The 20,843-nt window shown below is 53.9% G+C and overlaps 1 protein-coding gene across 1 annotated transcript in view; it reads right to left on the bottom strand.

Annotated features, from left to right (window-relative positions):
- Window positions 1–234: 234 nt before the first annotated feature.
- The window catches only part of QSOX2 (quiescin sulfhydryl oxidase 2), a gene marked incomplete at its 5' end in the record, with an annotated part of 37,271 nt that continues 16,662 nt past the window's right edge, over window positions 235–20,843 (bottom strand). The window contains 7 exons of the mRNA XM_025860183.1: window positions 235–1,621; window positions 3,755–3,943; window positions 6,893–7,043; window positions 8,218–8,340; window positions 10,416–10,545; window positions 10,768–10,902; window positions 12,128–12,273. Of these exons, the coding sequence (XP_025715968.1) occupies window positions 1,074–1,621; window positions 3,755–3,943; window positions 6,893–7,043; window positions 8,218–8,340; window positions 10,416–10,545; window positions 10,768–10,902; window positions 12,128–12,273 (1,422 nt within the window). The remainder of the gene's footprint in view (window positions 1,622–3,754; window positions 3,944–6,892; window positions 7,044–8,217; window positions 8,341–10,415; window positions 10,546–10,767; window positions 10,903–12,127; window positions 12,274–20,843) is intronic.

A 20,843-nucleotide genomic window follows, 5' to 3' on the forward strand; every position in this document is an offset into this window, starting at 1 on the left:
CTGCTTCGTCCAGCAGCAGGCCCTGCAGCTGCCAGACCACGGGACACAGAGGACGAAGGGGTCCTCGAAAGGTCCCCCGCGGACTCACTCCCAAGCCGTGGCCACCCCACAGCCCTCCCCTGTGGGGCTCTGCCCTCGGTGCCGGGCGCAGGCACTTGGGACGGCGCGTGGTCACCGAGCGCTCTCCTGCCACTTGGGACGGCGCGTGGTCACCGAGCGCTCTCCTGCCACTTGGGACGGCGCGTGGTCACCGAGCGCTCTCCTGCCACCAGATTCACGAGGCACGGCCTCGGCCACACCATCTTGTCCCCTCCCCCACAAACACGGCCCCCCACATGGCTCAACAGTGGGGTTCCTTGCAATGCAGCAAAGCCGCAGACCCTCCTCTCCCCTCCCTCCTGCTGCAGACTCAGCATCTGGAGTGAAAGCGGCCTGCAGAGCACGGAGGTGACGGAGGGGTCGTCCTTTGGTTCTGAGCCGCTTCGGCACCACGGGGATGCTCTCTTGCTTCAGCAGAAACAACCAAGCAGCTGAAAAGCACAAACACAAATGAATCTCTGAGAACCAGACTGGCTTCGAGGCGCGGCCAGGGAGTGAGGTGGGCTGGGGGCCGCGCTCCAGCTCTGCTGGGCCAAGGCTGGCTGCGCACAATCGCCCGGTGCCCTCCCAGTGCGCGCAAGGGCTCCACTGTTCTCGGAATCCCGAGCCAGGCTTGCAGAACGCGACATGCATCTAGAAACTCAGGATGAAGGCAGGCGGGAAAAGTTCTGTCCGTTTAGCTGGGACTCCCACTCATTTTTTTAGACCGAGAAGAGTAAAAATACAGACATCTTTTTGCCATTGGATCTATCAAGGCGTCCAGGGAGTACACCAGGAGAGCGGGTGGTCCCACGACGAAGACTGGCTTGCCCCCCACAGGAAGACTGCTTGTCCAACGAGGACTTGGGAGCCCAGACGCCAGTGGGTGTGAAACTGGGTCTGACGTGTTTATAAAATCCCTGATCTTTTATTAAAGCTGCAGGTGGTACGGTGGGGCTGTTTTCCCAAAGGCGCTTCTGTGACCCCACCTGGGTCTACACCGACGGCCGGTGATGTCGGACCTTCCATCGCTTGGACCGCACTCGGAAGAAAAAGTACATCACCATGAGAAACAAGGAAGAGGCCACGTACAGCAAGACGCAGAGGCTCATGTCCAGGCTGGAGAAGCCCATCCCCAGAAAGGGCACGGCCGCCTCCGCCTCCCTGCGGCCCTCAGCCCCGCCAGCGCTCTGCAGTCTCCCATCCAGGCTGAGCTGCGGCCCGTCTGGCAGGCGGGCTCTGGGAGGCAGCATGCTGGGTGGACGGAGACTCTTGGCATGCTGTTCTCCCTGAGGCTTCTCTGGGGAGGCGAGGCCTCGCTGCCGCTCCCCGCCCTGGGGTGGGCCGCCTCCTTCGCTGGCATCTCCCGGGTCCGCCGCATACACATCCACGAGATTGTCGCTGCTGTAGTGCCGCTTTAAGAACAGGAGCACCTGACCCTCGTTCCAGCTGTGCAGGCCCTTGATCTCTTCGTGGCAGGCCGGGCAGAGGTCCGGGGCGGGCCACGGAACCTTCGGAAACTTGGGGTCCTCGCTCAGATGGCCTGGGATGGGGAGGGAGAGTAACAGTGGAGGGGTCTCTGGTGACCTGACCGCCCCATTCCCCCCCGGACACCTCCCCTGTCCCCTCACCTGCACCGTGACCTCCCAGTGCTCCCGGGCTCATGCCAGTCCCTCCTGCATGGATGCCCGTCCCCCCAGCCCCCCACATAAATGTTTCTTCCCTGGCATCTCTGGCAGGGCCCCGTGGCCACGACAAGGCAAGGGTCCACACGCGGATGGTGCCATCCCCCTGGCCAGACCCCGTTCCCACCTGCAGCTACTCTGCCTCCCTGTGACCCTGAGGCCCCCTGCTTGACGTGCCCCCACCCTTGCTTGTCCTCTCCCCACTTAAGGTGCATCTGAGGTCCACAGCCACACAAACCCCATGAGGCTGGCTGTCCAGACGATTCCACAGCACTTCGGGCTTGTGTGGGCCCTTCCCAGACCCCCAAATCTCATCCCGAACTCTAGAAACGGTCCTGGGAGTGAGACCTGCCGTGGGAACCCATGCAAAGCCAGCGCCCGTCCTGCTTCCAGAGGCAGCAGTGAGGCGGCACAGTCTCGCACACGCGAACCACACCGCACGGCGTCAACTGGACCAGCACGACCGCTCCTCGCAACAACCCCGATCCCCCCAGGCACTCCAAGAGCTGCCCGGCGGGTCAGCGCCGGACGTGCCATCAGCTCCGCACACGCGGGCTCGGATCCAGAGCACCCACACGTTGAAGGTTACACTCCTTCCTGCTCAACGTCCAGTCACAAAGGCTGTTCCGTCATGGCCCCCACCGGCCAGGCATGGAGGTCACGGCTGATACTTCTCCTGTCCCCCTGCATCAGTGTGTTCGCTCCTCTGGATGACGGAGCCAATGGAGCACCAGCCTGGGGAGCCCCCGGCCGCCCGCTCCGGGCACGTGCCCGCACAGCCTGCCCTGCTCACTTCCGCTTCTCTCACACCCGTGTGAGCGACACCCGCCCGGCCCCCCAGCTCCGGCTCTCTGCCACTAGACACGAGGACCACAGGGGTTCTGGGCACAGAGTCCTCCGACACGACTTGGGGTGCCCTGCCACCCTGAAAGTGCTTCTACGAGTAGACGGGGACAAAACCACGTGTCTGATGGGTGTGAACCAGTGGGGACGCTGTCCTCTGGCCCATGGGCACACAGCCGGGAGGGCAGGGTGGCACCCGATGCCCAGGCACCACCCCCCAGGGTCTGCGCCTGGCAAAATGTGGATGTGCCCACGCGGTGACCGAGAAGCAGCTGCCGGGGCTGGTGCCACACACCACAGACAGAGCAAGGCCCAGGGCAGGTCTCTGCGGCCTCCATCCAGAGGCCGGGGGTGGGCCTGGGGGGCAGAGAATCGAAGGAGGGACACAATGGCTCGGGCCGCTGAAAGCCCCTTTCTGTTGCAGTGCAAGACTGAGGGGGGCACGCGGGGCTCCTGAGCCGGGACCGCCTGGGGGAGTCTTGTCCAGCGGTGCCGGAGCCGGGAGCTGCCGGGATAACCCCGTGGGTGCGGGGTGCGGTGGGGGCAGGGGGGTGCACACCCAGAGGTGGAGGGTCTCGGAACTAGGGCCGCAGTGGAAGCGGACAGCCACGGACGAACCCCCGGCAAGCAGAGGTGCCATGGCCACGCGAGCTGAGCCGCAGCAGCTCTGGGGGCAAAAAAAAAAAAAAACCCAATTTTCTTTAGTGCATGAGTTGTACTATGTTTCCTAATACAGTGGATTAAATAAAAACCAATAGTTTAGTGGTTTTTTTTGACTCATCTCTATTAAGATTTATCCATCAGCAGAATTATTTTTAAGCCTAATTTCAATCTGCCAGTGATTTAGGACCAGTTTGAATTAACTCTGAGGCGACAGACGTGCCCTATCTGGTTTTTAAACAAGACGACTTTGTGGGATTTGGTTTACTGAGAGCAGACCGCAGCGCCACCAACTCCCTCCTGGAGGCTGATTCTACCCCAGTCTCTCCTGTCAAACGTCCGCGGGGGCCTGGCGGGGCTGCGTTCTTGGCAACCCTCCGGGCGGCCACCCACAGGCCCACTCTGCCAGCGCCCGTCTACACACCCCCACCCCCACGGCGCTGGCCCCCTGGACCCAGGCTTGGCTGCCCCAGGGCGCTGCTGCTTACCAGCCAGGCGGTTGTTGACTAAGTTGTGTTTTTTCCAAAGCCAGAGAATCGCTTGGTCTGCGGTCTTCACGGAATCCATGGATTCTTTAGCCATCTCCTCAAAATGCTCACTGCACTCCTTACAGCCGAAGAAGGTGTGAATGTACCTCCTGATGGTCTGCAGCACTGCCTGGGGGTCATCCTCCAAACCTGCAGAGGGATGGGGGCAGACAGCATCAGCACTGTGGGAGCGTGTCCGAGGGCCCCGGGGCTGGCGCTGGTGTCGGGAGCCAGGAACGGGCCAGGTGCCTGAGCCGGCACACGCGGGACAGCCCTGCTTGTCTGCACGGGAAGGACACAGGGAGAAAGCAGCATGCCCCAGATGCCCACTGCATCCAGAAGGGGTGGCACTGTGTCCCCGGAGAGCACGCCCATTGCCCGCATCCGGGCGCAGCACTCCAGGGTGGGCACAAATACCTGGGAAAACCAGCCAGAGGCAGCGAGACACCAGGGCTCCTTCCAGGAACGAGAGGGCAGCAGGCCGGCGAGGACCTACCTCCTCTAGAGAGGTTAACCCTCTCCATGAGCGGCAACTCTGGCATCGCCCAGCCATGCGGACCATGTGCCCCGTATGTGTGGGCACAGGTCACCAGGACATGCAGCCTGTGTAGACACTGTGAATGCGGAGAACACAATCGTTCGAGGAAACAGCCCCAAACAGGAGAAGGAAGCAGCCACCATGTCGCTAAAATGAAGACCCCTGAGAACAGCAAAAGGGGGGGCGGGCATGGGGCTGGCGCCGGCAGCTCCCTTCAGACAGCTAATGCGGGGGATTGAGCCAACAAGCGAGAGACCGTGAGATTAAAGCAGATTAAATGTCAGCATTAAAAGAAACACAGCAAAATAATTGGAAAAAAAAGACGTGCTTTTGAGACTGAATCCGTCTTATCAAGAGCAGGCCCTCGCGGGCGATCTCCTTCTTCGCTGCTGTGGTTCCGCTTGTGGAGGGCCAGGGCCCTGCACCGGTCACTGACCTTGGCGGGCCTCACCGGGGCTGGAGGAAGCCCCAGCTGAGCGGACGGCCACCGTTGCCTCAGCTCGGCGCGTCTCCGAGGGCGCCGGGCAGCGCGGGGCTGCGCACACAGTGAGGACATGCAGCCAGCCGGCCCTCCCGAGGCTCCTGGCCCTCCCCTCCCTGCCACCAGCTGCCATGCGTCCCCGGGTAATCCTCCTTGTCTCTCCCCACCAAACCGCTGCAGCCCGGCCGCCCTAATCTTTCGAGTGGACAAGAACCATAAACCCCTACCTGTGGATTAGAGGACGCGACGGCTTTTTAGTCGATGGGGTTTAAACACGCACTAAGGAGAGGAAAAACCTTCCAAGACCTAATCCAGCGGTGTCCACGTGACCCAGTTCTCTGGGCATGAGACACACTCCTCGGACATGGCTCCGGCCTGCGCCCCGGACATCTTCCTGACGGCGTGCCCTGTGAGCCCCTGCAGGGCCCCCTGACCGGCCCCTCAGCGGAGCGCACCCCCCACAGGGTCCCCGAGACATGGACATCCACGTCACCCCGAGGAGAGCCGGGGTTGTGACGATTTCCACAGATGGCACGTGCCCCCTGCAGCGTGACTTTGCTGATTCTCCCAGCGCCAGGCTGACACTTTGTCCCCACCATGGATCTGGGTTGGGCAAGGCCCATTTGACCAACAGGCCGAGCCACAAGATGCCGTGTGCCGGCTGGCTCCTCCTCAAGGTCCTTCCTGAGCAAGCGTGGGGCCGTGGGGAGCTGGGCTCACCCCGCAGGCTTCCCGCCTTCTGGGTCTCCCACCGCCCGGTGGGGTCGCCTGCACTGAATCCTGTGCGTATAAAACTGGGTCTTTCAAGCCCCAGCGTTTGGTTTGGTTTATGTAGCAGAGGTACCGCAGACTTCAGTCTTGCTGGAAAGGATTTTGGGACTGTGGGAGTGCCTGCCTTTACTCAGTAGAATAATCCCTGCAGCTGCCCACTTGAAGTGGCAACTAAAAGGCAGGCGGTCAGGGCGCCTGGGTGGCTCAGTCAGTTAAGCGTCTGCCTTCGGCTCAGGTCATGATCCCAGGGTCCTGGGACCAAGTCCCACATCGGGCTCCTGCTCAGCGGGAAACCTGCTTCTCCCTCTGCCTCTGCCCCTCCCCCTGCTCATGCGCTCTCCCTATCAAATAAAAAAATAAAATCTTTAAAAACAAAAAATAAATTAAAAAATAAATAAAAGGTAGGCAATCCACCCCTGGCGGCCAGAGGCCAGCTTCACAGCAGAAGTGCACATACAACAGAGTCGGAAATGTATAAACACCCAGAATGGTTTTCGCCGCCTGTGTAGGACACAAAAGATGACAATTCTGCTTTAGTGATTTCCTGATAATTAAAACTCTTAAAGCCAACCTAATCTTTTGTAGCTTTTAAAAAACCTCTTGTGCGGGTGGACTCTGTGAAGGCCCAGGCCGCAGCTCCGCCTAGCTCGGCTGGCTCGGCCCTGCCCCCAGCAGGCCGGGCTGGCCGCGCCCGGCTGACCGGGGCCACAGCGGAAGTGAGCAGCACCACACCGAGGACACGCCCACGGTGAGGAACTGAGCGTGCCACTGGCCAACAGCCGGCAAGGCCGCGAACCCCGCCACCACCCCACGAGTGGTCAGGGAGGGGGCTCTTCCCAGTGCAGACTTCCGATGAGACCCCAGCCTTGGCCGACACTGGGCCCGCAGGCTCGTGAGAGACCAGCAGCCGGGGACCCCAGTCCAGCCCCATCTGAGTCCCTGGCCCACAGATACTTTGAGAGAAAGCTAAGCTGTAGGGTTATTCGTTTTGCAACAACAGGTAACAGACATCTCCGAATACGCTTCACTTGTGCTCACGCTTTTGAAAGAAAGAAGAACTCCTCGAGAGTGTGCCCTCGTTCTGTGACTCAGCCCCTGCAGGTCAGCCACGCACAGGCTGGTGAGCTCCAAAGCTCCCAGCACCATGTAAGAAAGATGCTTCCCTCCACACTCCTTGGCCAGGGCCCCCCAGGGCAGCCCTGGTGACATGTCCCCTCCCACACAGCTGCTCACGGCACCTGGCAGGCCCCACACGGTGAGCGTGGCAGGTGGGCTTGGCATGCCCTGGGCCCACGCGGGGACAGTTTACCTGTGCCGTCCAGCGCCTCTGGATGGGTCCCAGCTTCAACGGTCAGAGTGTGGAACAATTTCCAGAGAGAACATGTGTAACCCCTGAACTCTGGTCGGCTTCCTTGACATCCAACCCACTTCGTATGATTAATAAGGAATATTCCAGAAATCTGGGGGTGGGGCGAGGGAGAGAATAAAGGATAATTGAATTGTTAAAATAGCTGATGAACGTCCTCTATCTTTATTGGTTGCTGGTTACACAGAGTGTACACTTATCAAAACTTTGTCACTGCACATCTTACTACGCGTGTATGTAAATTCAATACCAAACAAAGGAGAGAACAGGGTCTCTGTTTTACTAAAGCAGTTCTCAAAATAGGGGGACGCGGCCCACGCCTGTCCCCTCCCCCTGCCAGGGAGGGAAGGGTTTGTGTGTACCCGGATAAATGAGAGCTTTATTAAAGCATCAAGGACACCCCAGCCCCGTGCATCAGGGTCAATTAAACCAACCCTACTGGGGAAGAGCAAGAGTGAAAAAGCTCAACGGCCCAGCGACTCTCAGCCACGGCAGGAGCGGACCACCACTGCATCGGTGGTGAGCTGAGGCCCCAACAGCTCAGGGGCCACATGTCTGTAGCCAAGCAGGTGCTCCCAACCACGCCTACGTCCATGCTCTGTCTCCCGGCAGGCTGGCCAGCACAGGGCTTGTCCACAGGGCCTAAAGTGCACGGCTCCCACACGGACGTGCGTGCAGACAAACCCTGTAACCGAGGAGCCTGTGCTGGCCTCCAGCTTGGGGGAAGGTCAGGGTGAGGTCAAGGTAAGCGCCCAGCACGTGTCTCTGTACTGCTGGCACAACGCACCTGTTGGAGCGCCCGATGTGTGCCTGATGTGTGTGTGCGCGCGCACAGGCTTGCACACTGCCCACGAAAGCGTCCTGACTGGAGGACGCCGAGAGCTCGGGCAGGAGGAAGGAGACCTGGCCTGGGGGGCCTCCAGCAGGGCCTCCATGCTTCTCATTGAGCACACAGTTTTATTAGCCTTTTTGGTGTAAGATTTGTGAGTTTACTACAAATTTAAGTAACACAAAAGCCCGAGCGCCACCCCGCCCGCTCCGTGTCACGGCACGCCTCCCATGGCCTCGGCAGACGAGGCATGCGCAGGGAGTGTCACAGCAACAGAGACGGTGGAAACCACAGGGCGCAGCGCGGAGGGCCATGCGCAGCTCCGCACACGAGACGCGTGCAGTGATGGCAGGCCGGGTCAGGTCCCCGAGCAGGAGGGAAAGCAGGAGGGCTATACCGAGGACACAGCGGCGCACGAGGGGTCGGGGGGCAGGCTCACCCGCATCTTGTTGTTGACCAGGTCGAGGACGGCGTTGTAGGGGATCCTGTCCAGGGGAAGGTTGGCCAGCCACTCCTGCAGCGTCTCTAGCAGCTTCTTGACCGGCGCCCGGCCGGGGAACAGCTAAGCAAGGAAGGACCCACGCTTGGAGACCATTTGGGGAAATGCCACCCACGGCAGAGCCGTCCCTGGGGACCTAGGCGAGGTGGGGTCTGCCTGACACGGACCTACCGGGTCAGGGTGGGAGAGGTCCCAGGGGTCTCCCCTGGTACTGGGGTGAGGGGTCTGTCCAGAGCAGTGTAGGGGGACGGGAGGAGCTGCAGCAAGCCCCTGGCTCGCACAGCCTCCTGCACCTCAGCCACCGGCTCGGCGCTCAGCCAGCGACGGCTTCCCAGTGACAGACGGCATGGCCACGATGTGCCTTATTCATCACATTGTCAAGGGCTCTGCAGTCCTTTCTGAAAGCACCGCCTACTTAGCTATTCGGCGCCCGGAGGTAACGCACGCCGATCCTGCCTACTGCACTCAGAGCTCCCTCCGCCCACCCCCCCGCCCCCTCCCGCCCCGCTCTGCTGTCTGACTGCACAACCCTGTAGAGAAGGCGCATCCCACTGAGGCTTTTATGCAGAAGTGTGTAATCTGCTGGTTAGCTAAATGTCTGGGCCGGCCACGCAGCTGCGGCCCCTCGGAGCCCGGAGAGGCACCGGCTCGGCAATGGGGGGGGCGTGGCCCTTCTCCACGGGACTTGTCCTTGATGCCGCCCAGAGCTCAGAAACAGGAGCAGAAGCCTGCTGTGGCGGGGACAGCACAGCTCAATGCCGTAGGACCCCGTGTCCCGACGTGCCAGCATCCAACTTCCAGTTTCGGCCAAGCTATAGAAAAACTGCTAAGAATAATTTACAGTCACCTTGACCTACAGAGCTCTCCGCCCAGCTCAGGTAGAGGACGAGGAAGAGCTGAGCGAGGAGAGCACGCCTCTGATTCACTGAAGGCAGAGGAGGGAGGGCTGCGGGGCTCTGAGCTGGGACCCACACAACGGGCACACACCGGTCTACACAACCCCCTTTCTTCATTGGAAATGTATCACGTGACTCATCACTCCGAGTTCGGCCTCCTTCCTTCCACTTCAAAAGTCACAGGACACAAGTGTACAACGTACTATTGAAGTGTTGAACAGGAATCACCGTATCAAGCCCCTTACCTGATGCAAGAGAAGTTACTTATTTTTAAGATTTTAAGTCATCTCTATGCCCAATGCGGGGCTCGAACCCACAACCTCAAGATCAAGAGCCCCAGGCTCCACCAACAGAGTCAGCCAGGCGCCCCAAGAGAAGTTCTTTAGAACAAAGCTTATCGGGCGCCTGGGTGGCTCAGTTGGTTAAGCGACTGCCTTCGGCTCAGGTCGTGGTCCTGGAGTCCCGGGATCGAGTCCCACATCGGGCTCCCTGCTCAGCAGGGAGTCTGCTTCTCCCTCTGACCCTCTTCCCTCTCGTACTCTCTCTCTCTCATTCTCTCTCTCTCTCAAATAAATAAATAAAATCTTTAAAAAAAAAAAATAGAACAAAGCTTATCTTAGAGACAACAAGCACGGATGTGGTGCCAGATGCAGGGGCAAAGGGCTCTGTCCTCAGGCCACCGTGACCGAGGTCTTCCCCAAGGTGAGAGTGCAGAGGGGCCCCAGGCACCCCCTAGGGAAGAGGGATGACCTCCTGCTTCTGCTGCTCTGGCCCAAGGAAATAGTGAGCCTTGGATTCTTGGCCCCAGAGCTAAGAGTTCCTGGCAGAAAGGTAACCCGACAGCCCATCTCCTGACCGACGCTGACCCGCGAGCCACCACCGCTCTGCCCACCAGTGAAGGTAGGGATGCCGCTGCCCCGGGTCCCAGCCAACTGGGCACACTGCACAGGGCTGGCTACTGGGCGGCCTCCTCCCCCTCTGGCCCTCCAGAAATGCCCCCTTTTGGACGTGTCACGGTCCCAGCCCTGCCTCGACACCTTGTCCGGTCACCCGGCAAGCAGCGACTTGTGCTCTGCCATCCCCGGGGCTCAGAATTGGGTGGGCGCCTGATAGGCACGTGGTGAGTGGGGACAAAGGCCAGCACAGGCCTGTGCCGCTGGAGACAGAGTGGTCATCCAACTGAGGTCGGCTCTGTTCCCCGCAGATCCCCCAGGGCGGCCTCCTGGGCCCCCCGCCGCACACCTTGGCAAGGACAGTGACGAAGTCCTTGAGTGTGCGCAGCTCGGCCCCCGCCAAGGACTTGTGGGCAGCCAGCTCCACCCTCAGGAGGTAATGCAGCCCCGACTCCAGGTCCGCAGTGTAGAGTTTCGACCTGAGAGCAAAGACCGTGAAGTCCGGTGAGAACACCTTCGTTGTGAACGTTCCCTTTCCTTGCACCCACCCCGAGGGAACACCACTCCCCACGGGACGACACCGACAATTCCCCAACAGCCGACAGGTGTGTGTCTGAGTGAATCCCACCGCCACGGGGCCGCGCACACGCCCACGCATGCAGCCACACCCTGGCCAGCGCAGGGCCAAAAGGAATACCTGCCTGTCAAATTCTCTCCAAACCACGATTTCGGGGTTTTCTTCTTTGTTGGGCTTTTCAGGCAACGAAAGCAATTTTTTCCTCACATCCGGCAACGACTTCAAATAAGAGGAAAAAAACGATCGGAGGGGCTTCCCGCTGCGAGAAAGGGGGCCAGGTGTGGACGCAGGCCAGGGTGCCTCCGGGGGCCTGGCCCCCACTCCGCGGGTGTCCGAGCGCGTGCCAGGCACCCAGGCAGCTGTGGCCCCTGAGCGACAACATTGAGGGGGCTTGTCCGGGCCCCCCAGCCCACCCATTCTTTGGGCATGTGCTGCAGGTGCTGCGGGAGGAGGGGCGGGACCCCGGCAGTGCGGGTGTCCGGCAAAGTAAGATGGAGCCACAAAGACCCGAGTTACAGCTGCAGTAGGGACTAGGAACAGGTGTCCTCCAACTAGGGTTTTCAGCCAGCCCAGCAGCCTCTGCCGGCTCCAGCGGGGCGTCGGCAGTCAGGGCTGCGGGGGCGGCAGGGGCATCAGGGGCTGTGGGGCCCTGGACTGGCTGGGGAGGAGCACGCACCCTGAGGTGTGTAAAGACCATTACTGGGCACCTCCAAAGGAGTTCAGGGGTCATCAACAACATCCAGGGCTCATTCTAATTCCCAAATATCCACGTCATTTGATGTGAAGACGTGCTACAGATGACGCTTTTAATATAAAACAAGAATTTTTCTTCAGAACAAGTGGCATTTTGTTCAGGGACACTCCATCGAGGGTAACACCTGCTGTGACGTGACACTGGCCGGAGCCCCAGGGGTGCAGGCCCTAATGAGCTCGCTCACAGAGCATGAGTGACCCAATCCGCAGAGGTTGTCGAGCCTACCCTGACTTCTGCTTCTTAAGAAGAGAAACATACCCAAGGGACTGGGGGGTGTGTCTGAGGTTCTGGGGAGGCCACTTCCCAGCTGAGCCAGGAGCCTGGGGATGGACGAAGCGCATCCTGGCTGGGCTGTGTCCCAGCACACAGAGACTCGCCAAGAGCGGCCAAGTCATCACCGGCTACACGGGCACCTACAGGCGGGCGGGCTGGGTGGGCGCCCCCCCGGGGCAGGCAGGCCTTCTGCTCCCACTGGAGGCTGGGGCCATGGCAGACCCCACGGGCCTCAGGACCCCGTCTCGCCTTCTCCCCTGTGGCCCTTCCCAACCATGCTTCAGGCTGTTCACTTTTTAGTGGCATTCAGTGGATGCGGACGGCATCCAGGTGGGTTCTGCGGTCTTAACCGTGAAGAGGTGCATGGCATCTAGCCCAGAGGAGGCTCTCACACTTGGAGGGGTTCCTCAGATCCCACCAGGTGTTGCAAGCACTCCTGAAGCCAAATCACACTTACATGTTAATTAATCCACGTGTCCCATTTGGGTAAATCAAGTAACAGGAAGGAATGGAAGAAACACCGAGTTTCTCCAGGAAGCCTTTATCCGTATTCAGCACTCTCTTCACCACAATGTTCTCATACGGAAGCAGGTCTAAGATCACCTGGGGAAGGAGAAAGCAATGTCACCTTCGCTGTGCGTGGCCGTGTCTCAGGAAGTGTTACCTTGACCAAGCACAAAGCAGCATGAGCACAGAAATCAGAAAAACAATGTCATCTGGAAAAAGCCGTATTTATCTCCTCTCTAAGCCAGACTGACATTCACATCTTCATTTTTATTGCACTCTTGGGCAACTGAAGGAGATGCCTGGTGCAGGCTGTCACGATAACCTCGCTTAGCAAGCTTACAGAGGATCATCTGTCAGTGAACCCGTTCCGTGCTTTCTGAGCCCGCATGCCCCCCATGCACCACCTAGCCCTGAGCTGTCCCTCACACACAAGCCTGTGCACCAGGCGGTGTCTGCCCTGCACATGGGAGGCTAACGGTACCCCTGGACGGTACCGCGGCCCTGGTCAGCAGCTGATGAACCAGCAGGCTCCGGGCTGCCCCTGTCCAGCTCTGCTCAGGCTGAAGGCACAGGATGGAGACGTGGAAGGACCACAGGAGTGGCATCTCAGGTGCTAGGACAGCGTGAGAGACGACCCTCAAGCCCGGCATGGGCCACCAAGACAATCAGGTGTGGAACCTGCACCTCTGACTCCTTTCAGCAACAGAATCGGTGTGTCCTGAACAGAGACGTTGCTGAAAGTGCACACCACACGCTCCACACTTGAGCTGCGGCAGGGCGCCCTCCTGGGAAAGGTCAGCCACCTGCCCAGAGAAGCAGTCCCTGCTCAGGTCTGCGAGCGGAAAGGGGGGGCGTCTGAGAACACAAGCACACAGGTGAGAGAGGCAGCTTTGGGACAGCGTGGGGGGTGTCACATGGGAATGCTGGGTCCTACTGCTGGGGGCTCCTCCTAACCCCCCACCCCGAGAATCCCGGTCAGCCACAGAAGGTGGCACGATGTCGCCACCCAACTCGGAGGGCACGGGAGTCACAGTGAGGTGGTCGGGTCGCTAACATCTGCAGCCCGTGCCTGCGCGCATACCAACGGGAGCTCCCGCCAGGAACACACGGCCTCCGGCCTCCACCCCCAGAGCTCCCGGAGGAGGGCAACACGGCTGGGAGGCAGGCAGTGAGGTGGAGGAGGGTGCTGGGCATGGGCACGAGTGCCAGCCCCGCCAGTCAGGTGCCTCCTGCCACCTCTGAGGGGAGGTCCCGTCATCCAGGCCGGAGTCTGGTGCCAGAGGCAGAGGTTTCAGACCCCACGTGTGAAACAAGAGCAGAACAAAGTTCCACCGCAGAAACGATGTCTTACAGAATCTTGGACATGGCAAAAAAGTTGAATGTTCCCAACACAGCCAAGAAAAAATCTCGATGGCGATGCTGACGTGTAAGAAATAGAGCCTCGAATTTCAGTGGAGGAACTTGGGGAAGGAGACACAAACATTCAGTCTATAGCACCAGGTATCTTTGTCTGGTTTCCCAGAAGCAGATCGTGAGGTGAGGATTTGGCTGTAAGTGACTTATGAAGAAAATTCTCCTGTCCACGGGAGCAAGATGGCGGAGGAGCAGGAGACCTGGATTTCGTCTGGTCCCAGGAATTCAGCTGAATAGGGATCAAACCATCTGAACACCTACGAACTCAACAGGAGATCGAAGAGGAGAGTAGCACAACTCTCTGAACAGAGAAGCGACCACTTACTGGAAGGTAGGACGTGCGGAGAAGTGAATCTGAGGCGATATTCGGGAGGATAGACGGCGGGGGAGGGGCCTCCGTCGGCCGCTTCTGGCAAGTGATAGAGCCGCGGAGCACAAAATCGGACCTTTTAGAAGCCGGCTCCGCTGAGGGACGTCGCTCCAGTGGCTAAGCGGGGGGTGGAACCCTCGCGGGACAGTGTGGTCTCAGGACCCTCGGGGTCACAGAGAGACCGGGGGTGCCTGAGTGCGGCAGAGCTCCCAGGGATCGGAGCGGGGAAGCCGGCTGCAGAGACAGAGCCGAGGTGCGGGCTCTCAGCTCGGGGTGGCCATAAACTGGGATCTGCGGCCGAGTCGGGCCACTGCGCCTCCAGCAGGGACCCAACAAGCGGCAGAGCCAGGGAGACTCCCCTTCCTTCCCGGGGAGGAGCGGCGCAGGAACGCACTGCAGGGATCCGCTGGGTTTGGAGACTCCACACGGGGTCGGGTGCCAGAGATAGAAACGCTCGGTCACAGGCCGGGTGAGCACGAAGTGCGGCCGGAGACCGGGAACACGGGAGAGACTGACTGCTTTTCTCTGGGGGCGCACTGAGGAGCGGGAACCCATGTTCTCGGCTCCTCCGGGCAGAGATTGGGAGGCCATCATTTTCACCCTGGTCCTCCAAAGCTGTACCGAGAGCTTGCAGGGAACAAAAGCTCCTGAGAGCAAACCGGAGCAGCTTGCTTAGCCCGGACCGACAAGGGCGGGGCAATTCAGCCTCTGGCAAAGACATTTGGAAACCACAGCAACAGGCCCCTCCCCCAGAAGATCAGCACGAACAGCCAGCAAGCCAAGACCAAGTTTACCAATCAAGGAGAACGGGAGAACTCCAGCGCTAGGGGAATACTGCACATAGAATTCAGGGCTTTTTCCCCATGATTCTTTAGTCTTTCAAAGTTAATTTTTTTAACTGTCTTTTTTTTCCCTTCTTCAGCCAACATCTTATTAATCCCTTTTTTATTTATTTTTTATTTTATTTATTTATTTATTTATTATTTATTTAATTGACAGAGAGAGAGGGAACACAAGCAGGGAGAGTGGGAGAGGGAGAAGCAGGCTTCCCGCTGAGCAGGGAGCCCGATGCGGGGCTCGATCCCAGGACCCCGGGATCATGACCTGAGCCGAAGGGGGTCACTTAACCAACTGAGCCACCCAGGCGCCCCATCAATTCCTTTTTTAAAAAAACATTTTTATTTTTCATTTTTAGAGTCATATTCTATCCCTTCACAGTTACCCTTATTTTTGGCATATATATATATATAAGTTGTTCTCTCTTTAAAATTTTGAGATACAGTTTCGTCTAACAGATCAAAATATACCCTAAATCACTAGTATATGGCTCTGTTCTTGTCTCCTGCCTGATCACATTCTCTCCCCTTTTTTTCTTTCTTTCTTTTTTTTAAATCCTCTTCTTTCTTTTTTCAAACAACCTCTTATCTTATCAATTCCTTTTATAAAATCTTTTATAATTTCCATCTTTAGGTCATATGCCATCCCTTCATCATATCAACCCTTATTTTGTACATATATAAGTTTTTCTTTCTTTAAAATTTTAGGAGGCACTTTCTTCTAACAGACCAAAATACGCCCAAAAGCTAATGTGTGGCACTGATCTATGTACCAGCCTGATCATATTTGATCATATTCTGTTTTTCTTTGTTTTGTTCTGTTTTTATCTTTTTCTTTTTTTTTTTCCTCTCTTTTTTCTTTCTTTCCCTTTCTTTTCCCCTGGTTTCAGGTCTTTTCTGATTTGTATACAGTATATTTGCTGGGGACGGTTAACCTGTTAGCATTCTGTTCTCTCTTTCATCTATTCTCCTCTGGACAAAATGACAAGACGAAAAAAATCAGCTCAGCAAAAAGAACAAGAGGTAGTACCGTCAGCCAGGGACCTACTCAATACGGACATTAGTACGATGTCGGACCTAGAGTTCAGAATCATGACTTTAAAGATTCTAGCTGGGCTTGAAAAAAGTGTGGAAGTTATTAGAGAAACCCTTTCTGGAGAAATAAAAGAACTAAAATCTAACCAAGTCGAAATCAAAAAGGCTATTGATGAGGTGCAATAAAAAATGGGGGCACGAACTGCTAGGATAAATGAGGCAGAAGAGAGAATCAGTGATATAGAAGACCAAATGATGGAAAAATAAAGAGGCTGAGAAAAAGAGAGAGAAACAACTACAGGATCACGAGGGCAGAATTCGAGAGATAAGTGATACGATAAGACGAAACAACATTAGAATAATTGGGATCCCAGAAGAAGAAGAGAGAGAGAGAGGGGCAGAAGGTATATTGGAGCAAATTATAGCAGAAAACTTCCCTGATGTGAGGAAGGAAACAGGCATCAAAATCCAGGAGGCACAGAGAACCCCTCTCAAAATCAATAAAAATAGGTCAACACCCCGACATCTAATAATAAAACTTACGAGTCTCAGAGACAAAGAGAAAATCCTGAAAGCAGCTCGGGAGAAGAGATATGTAACATACAATGGTAGAAACATTAGACTGGCAACAGACCTATCCACAGAGACCTGGCAGGCCAGAAAGGACTGGCAAGATATCTTCAGAGCACTAAACGAGAAAAATCTGCAGCCAAGAATACTATATCCAGCTAGGCTGTCACTGAAAATAGAAGGAGAGGTAAAAAGCTTCCAGGACAAACAAAAACTAAAGGAATTTGCAAACACGAAACCAGCCCTCCAAGAAATATTGAAAGGGGTCCTCTAAGCAAAGAGAGCGCCCAAAAGCAACAAAGACCAGAAAGGAACACAGACAACATACAGTAACAGTCACCTTACAGGCAATACAATGGCACTAAATTCATATCTTTCAATAGTTACCCTGAATGTCAATGGGCTAAATGCCCCAATCAAAAGACAAAGGGTATCAGATTGGATAAAAAAACAAGACCCATCGATATGCTGTCTGCAAGAGACTCATTTTAGACCCAAAGACACCCCCAGATTGAAAGTGAAGGGGTAGAAAACAATGTACCATGATAATGGACACCAAAATAAAGCTGGGGTGGCAATCCTTATATCAGACAAATTAGATTTTAAACCAAAGACTGTAATAAGAGATGAGGAACGACACTATATCCTACTTAAAGGGTCTATGCAACAAGAAGATCTAACAATTGTAAATATCTATGCCCCTAACATGGGAGCAGCCAATTATATAAGGCAATTAATAACAAAAGCAAAGAAACACATTGACAACAATACAATAATAGTGGGGGACTTTAACACCACCCTGACTGAAATGGACAGATCATTTAAGCGAAAGATCAACAAAGAAATAAAGACTTTAAATGACACACTGGACCAAATGGACTTTACAGACATATTCAGAACATTCCATCCCAAAGCAACGGAATACACATTCTTCTCTAGTGCCCATGGAACACTCTCCAGAATAGATAACATCCTAGGTCACAAATCAGGTCTCAACTGGTACCAAAAGATTGGGATCATTCCCTGCATATTTTCAGACCACAATGCTTTGAAACTAGAACTCAATCACAGGAGGAAAGTCGGAAAGAACTCAAATACATGGAGGCTAAAGAGCATCCTACTAAAGAATGAATGGGTCAACCAGGAAATTAAAGAAGAATTAAAAAAATTCATGGAAACCAATGAAAATGAAAACACAACTGTTCAAAATCTTTGGGATGCAGCAAAGGCAGTCCTCAGAGGAAAGTATATAGCAATACAAGCCTTTCTGAAGAAACTAGAAAGGTCTCAAATATACAACCTAACCCTACACCTAAAGGAGCTGGAGAAAGAACAGCAAATAAAGCCTAAACCCAGCAGGAGAAGAGAAATAATAAAGATCAGAGCAGAAATCAATGAACTAGAAACCAAAAGAACAGTAGAACAGATCAATGAAACTAGGAGCTGGTTCTTTGAAAGAATTAACAAGATTAATAAACCCCTGGCCAGACTGATCAAAAAGAAAAGAGAAATGACCCAAATCAACAAAATCATGAATGAAAGAGGAGAAATCACAACCAACACAAAAGAAATACAATTATAAGAACATATTATGAGCAACTCTATGCCAGCAAATTAGATAACCTGGAAGAAATGGATGCATTCCCAGAGATGTATCAACTACCAGGAAGAAATAGAAATAGAAAACCTGAACAGACCTATAACCACTAAGGAAATTGAAACAGACATCAAAAATCTCCCAAAAAAACAAAAGCCCAGGGCCAGATGGCTTCCCAGGGGAACTGTACCAAACATTTAAAGAATTAATACTTATTCTCCTGAATCTGTTCCAAAAAATAGAAATGGAAGGAAAATTTCCAAACTCATTTAATGAGGCCACCATTACCTTGATCCCCAAACCAAAGACCCCATCAAAAAGGAGAATTACAGACCATTATCCTTGATGAACATGGATGCAAAACTTCTCACCAAAATACTAGCCAGTATGATCCAACAGTACATTAAAATGATTATTCACCACGACCAAGTGGGATTTATCCCTGGGCTGCAAGGTTGGCTCAACATCCGCAAATCAATCAACGTGATACAATACATTAAGAAAAGAAAGAACATGAATCATATGATCCTCTCAATAGATGCAGAAAAGGCATTTGACAAAGTACAGCATCCTTTCTTGATCAAAACTCTTCAGAGTATAGGGATAGAGGGTACATACCTCAATATCATAAAAGCCATCTATGAAAAACCTACAACGAATATCATTCTCAATGGGGAAAAACTGAGAGCTTTCCCGCTAAGGTCAGGAATTCGGCAGGGATGTCCACTATCACCACTGCTATTCAACAGAGTATTAGAAGTCCTAGCCACAGCAATCAGACAACAAAAAGAAATCAAAGGCATCCAAATCGGCAAAGAGGAAGTCAAACTCTCACTCTTTGCAGATGATATGATACTGTATGTGGAAAACCCAAAAGACTCCACCCCAAAACTGCTAGAACTCATACAGGAATTCAGTCAAGTGGCAGGATATAAAATCAGTGCACAGAAATCAGTGGCATTCCTATACACCAACAATGAGACAGAAGAAAGAGAAATTAAGGAGTTGATCCTATTTACAACTGCACCCAAAACCATAAGATACCTAGGAACAAATCTAACCAAAGAGGCAAAGGATCTGTACTCAGAAAACTATAAAATACTCATGAAAGAAATTAAGGAAGAAACCAAGAAATGGAAAAACATTCCATGCTCATGGATTGGAGGAGCAAATATTGTGAAGATGTCAATGCTACCTAGAGCAATCTACACATTCAATGCAATCCCCATCAAAATACCATCCACTTTTCTCAAAGAAATGGAACAAATAATCCTAAAATTTGCATGGAACCAGAAGAGACCCCGAATAGCCAGAGGAATCTTGAAAAAGAAAAGCAAAGCTGGCGGCATCACAATTCCGGACTTCCAACTCTATTACAAAGCTGTCATCAAGACAGTATGGTACTGGCACAAAAACAGACACATCGATCAACGGAACAGAATTGAGAGCCCAGAAATGGACCCTCAAGTCTATGGTCAACTTATCTTTGACAAAGCAGGAAAGAATGTCCAATGGGAAAAAGACAGTCTCTTCAACAAATGGTGTTGGGAAAATTGGACAGCCACATGCAGAAGAATGCAACTGGACCATTTCCTTACACCACACACAAAAATAGACTCCAAATGGTTGAAAGACCTAAACGTGAGACAGGAGTCCATCAAAATCCTCAAGGAGAACACCAGCAGCAACCTCTTCAACCTCAGCCGCAGCAACTTCTTCCTAGAAACATCGCCAAAGGCACGGGAAGCCAGGGCAAAAAGAACTATTGGGATTTCATCAAGATAAAAAGCTTTTGCACAGCAAAAGAAACAGTCCACAAAACCAAAAGACAACCGACAGAATGGGAGAAAATATTTGCAAACGACATATCAGATAAAGGGCTAGTATCCAAAATCTATAAAGAACTTATCAAACTCAACACCCAAAGAACAAATAATCCAATCAAAAAATGGGCAGAAGACATGAACAGACATTTTTCCAAAGAAGACATCCAAATGGCCAACAGACACATGAAAAAGTGCTCCACGTCGCTCGGCATCAGGGAAATCCAAATCAAAACTTCAATGAGATACCACCTCACACCCGTCAGAATGGCTAAAATTAACAAGTCAGGAAACGACAGATGTTGGCGGGGATGCGGAGAAAGGGGAACCCTCCTACACTGTTGGTGGGAATGCAAGCTGGTGCAACCCCTCTGGAAAACAGTATGGAGGTTCCTCAAACAGTTGAAATTAGAGCTACCGTTCGATCCAGCAATTGCACTACTGGGTATTTACCACAAAGATACAAATGTAGGGACCCGAAGGGGTACGTGTACCCCAATGTTTATAGCAGCAATGTCCACAATAGCCAAACTGTGGAAAGAGCCAAGATGCCCATCGACAGATGAATGGATAAAGAAGATGTGGTATATATACACAATGGAATATTATGCAGCCATCAAAAGGAATGAGATCTTGCCATTTGCAACGACGTGGATGGAACTGGAGGGTGTTACGCTGAGTGAAGTAAGTCAATCAGAGAAAGACATGTATCATATGACCTCAATGATATGAGGAATTCTTAATCTCAGGAAATAAACTGAGGGTTGCTGGAGTGGTGGGGGGTGGGAGGGATGGGGTGGCTGGGTGATAGACACTGGGGAGGGTATGTGCTACGGTGAGCGCTGTGAATTGTGCAAGACTGTTGAATCACAGATCTGTACTTCTGAAACAAATAATGCAACATATGTTAAGAAAAAAGAAGAAGAAGAAGATAGCAGGAGAGGAAGAATGAAGGGGAGTAAATCGGAGGGGGAGACGAACCATGAGAGACGATGGACTCTGAAAAACAAACTGAGGGTTCT

This window comes from Callorhinus ursinus, unplaced genomic scaffold (genome assembly GCF_003265705.2).
Source record: "Callorhinus ursinus isolate GAN/ISIS: 27379988/994484 unplaced genomic scaffold, GSC_fseal_2.0 scaffold126, whole genome shotgun sequence".
Taxonomy (NCBI): domain Eukaryota; kingdom Metazoa; phylum Chordata; class Mammalia; order Carnivora; family Otariidae; genus Callorhinus; species Callorhinus ursinus.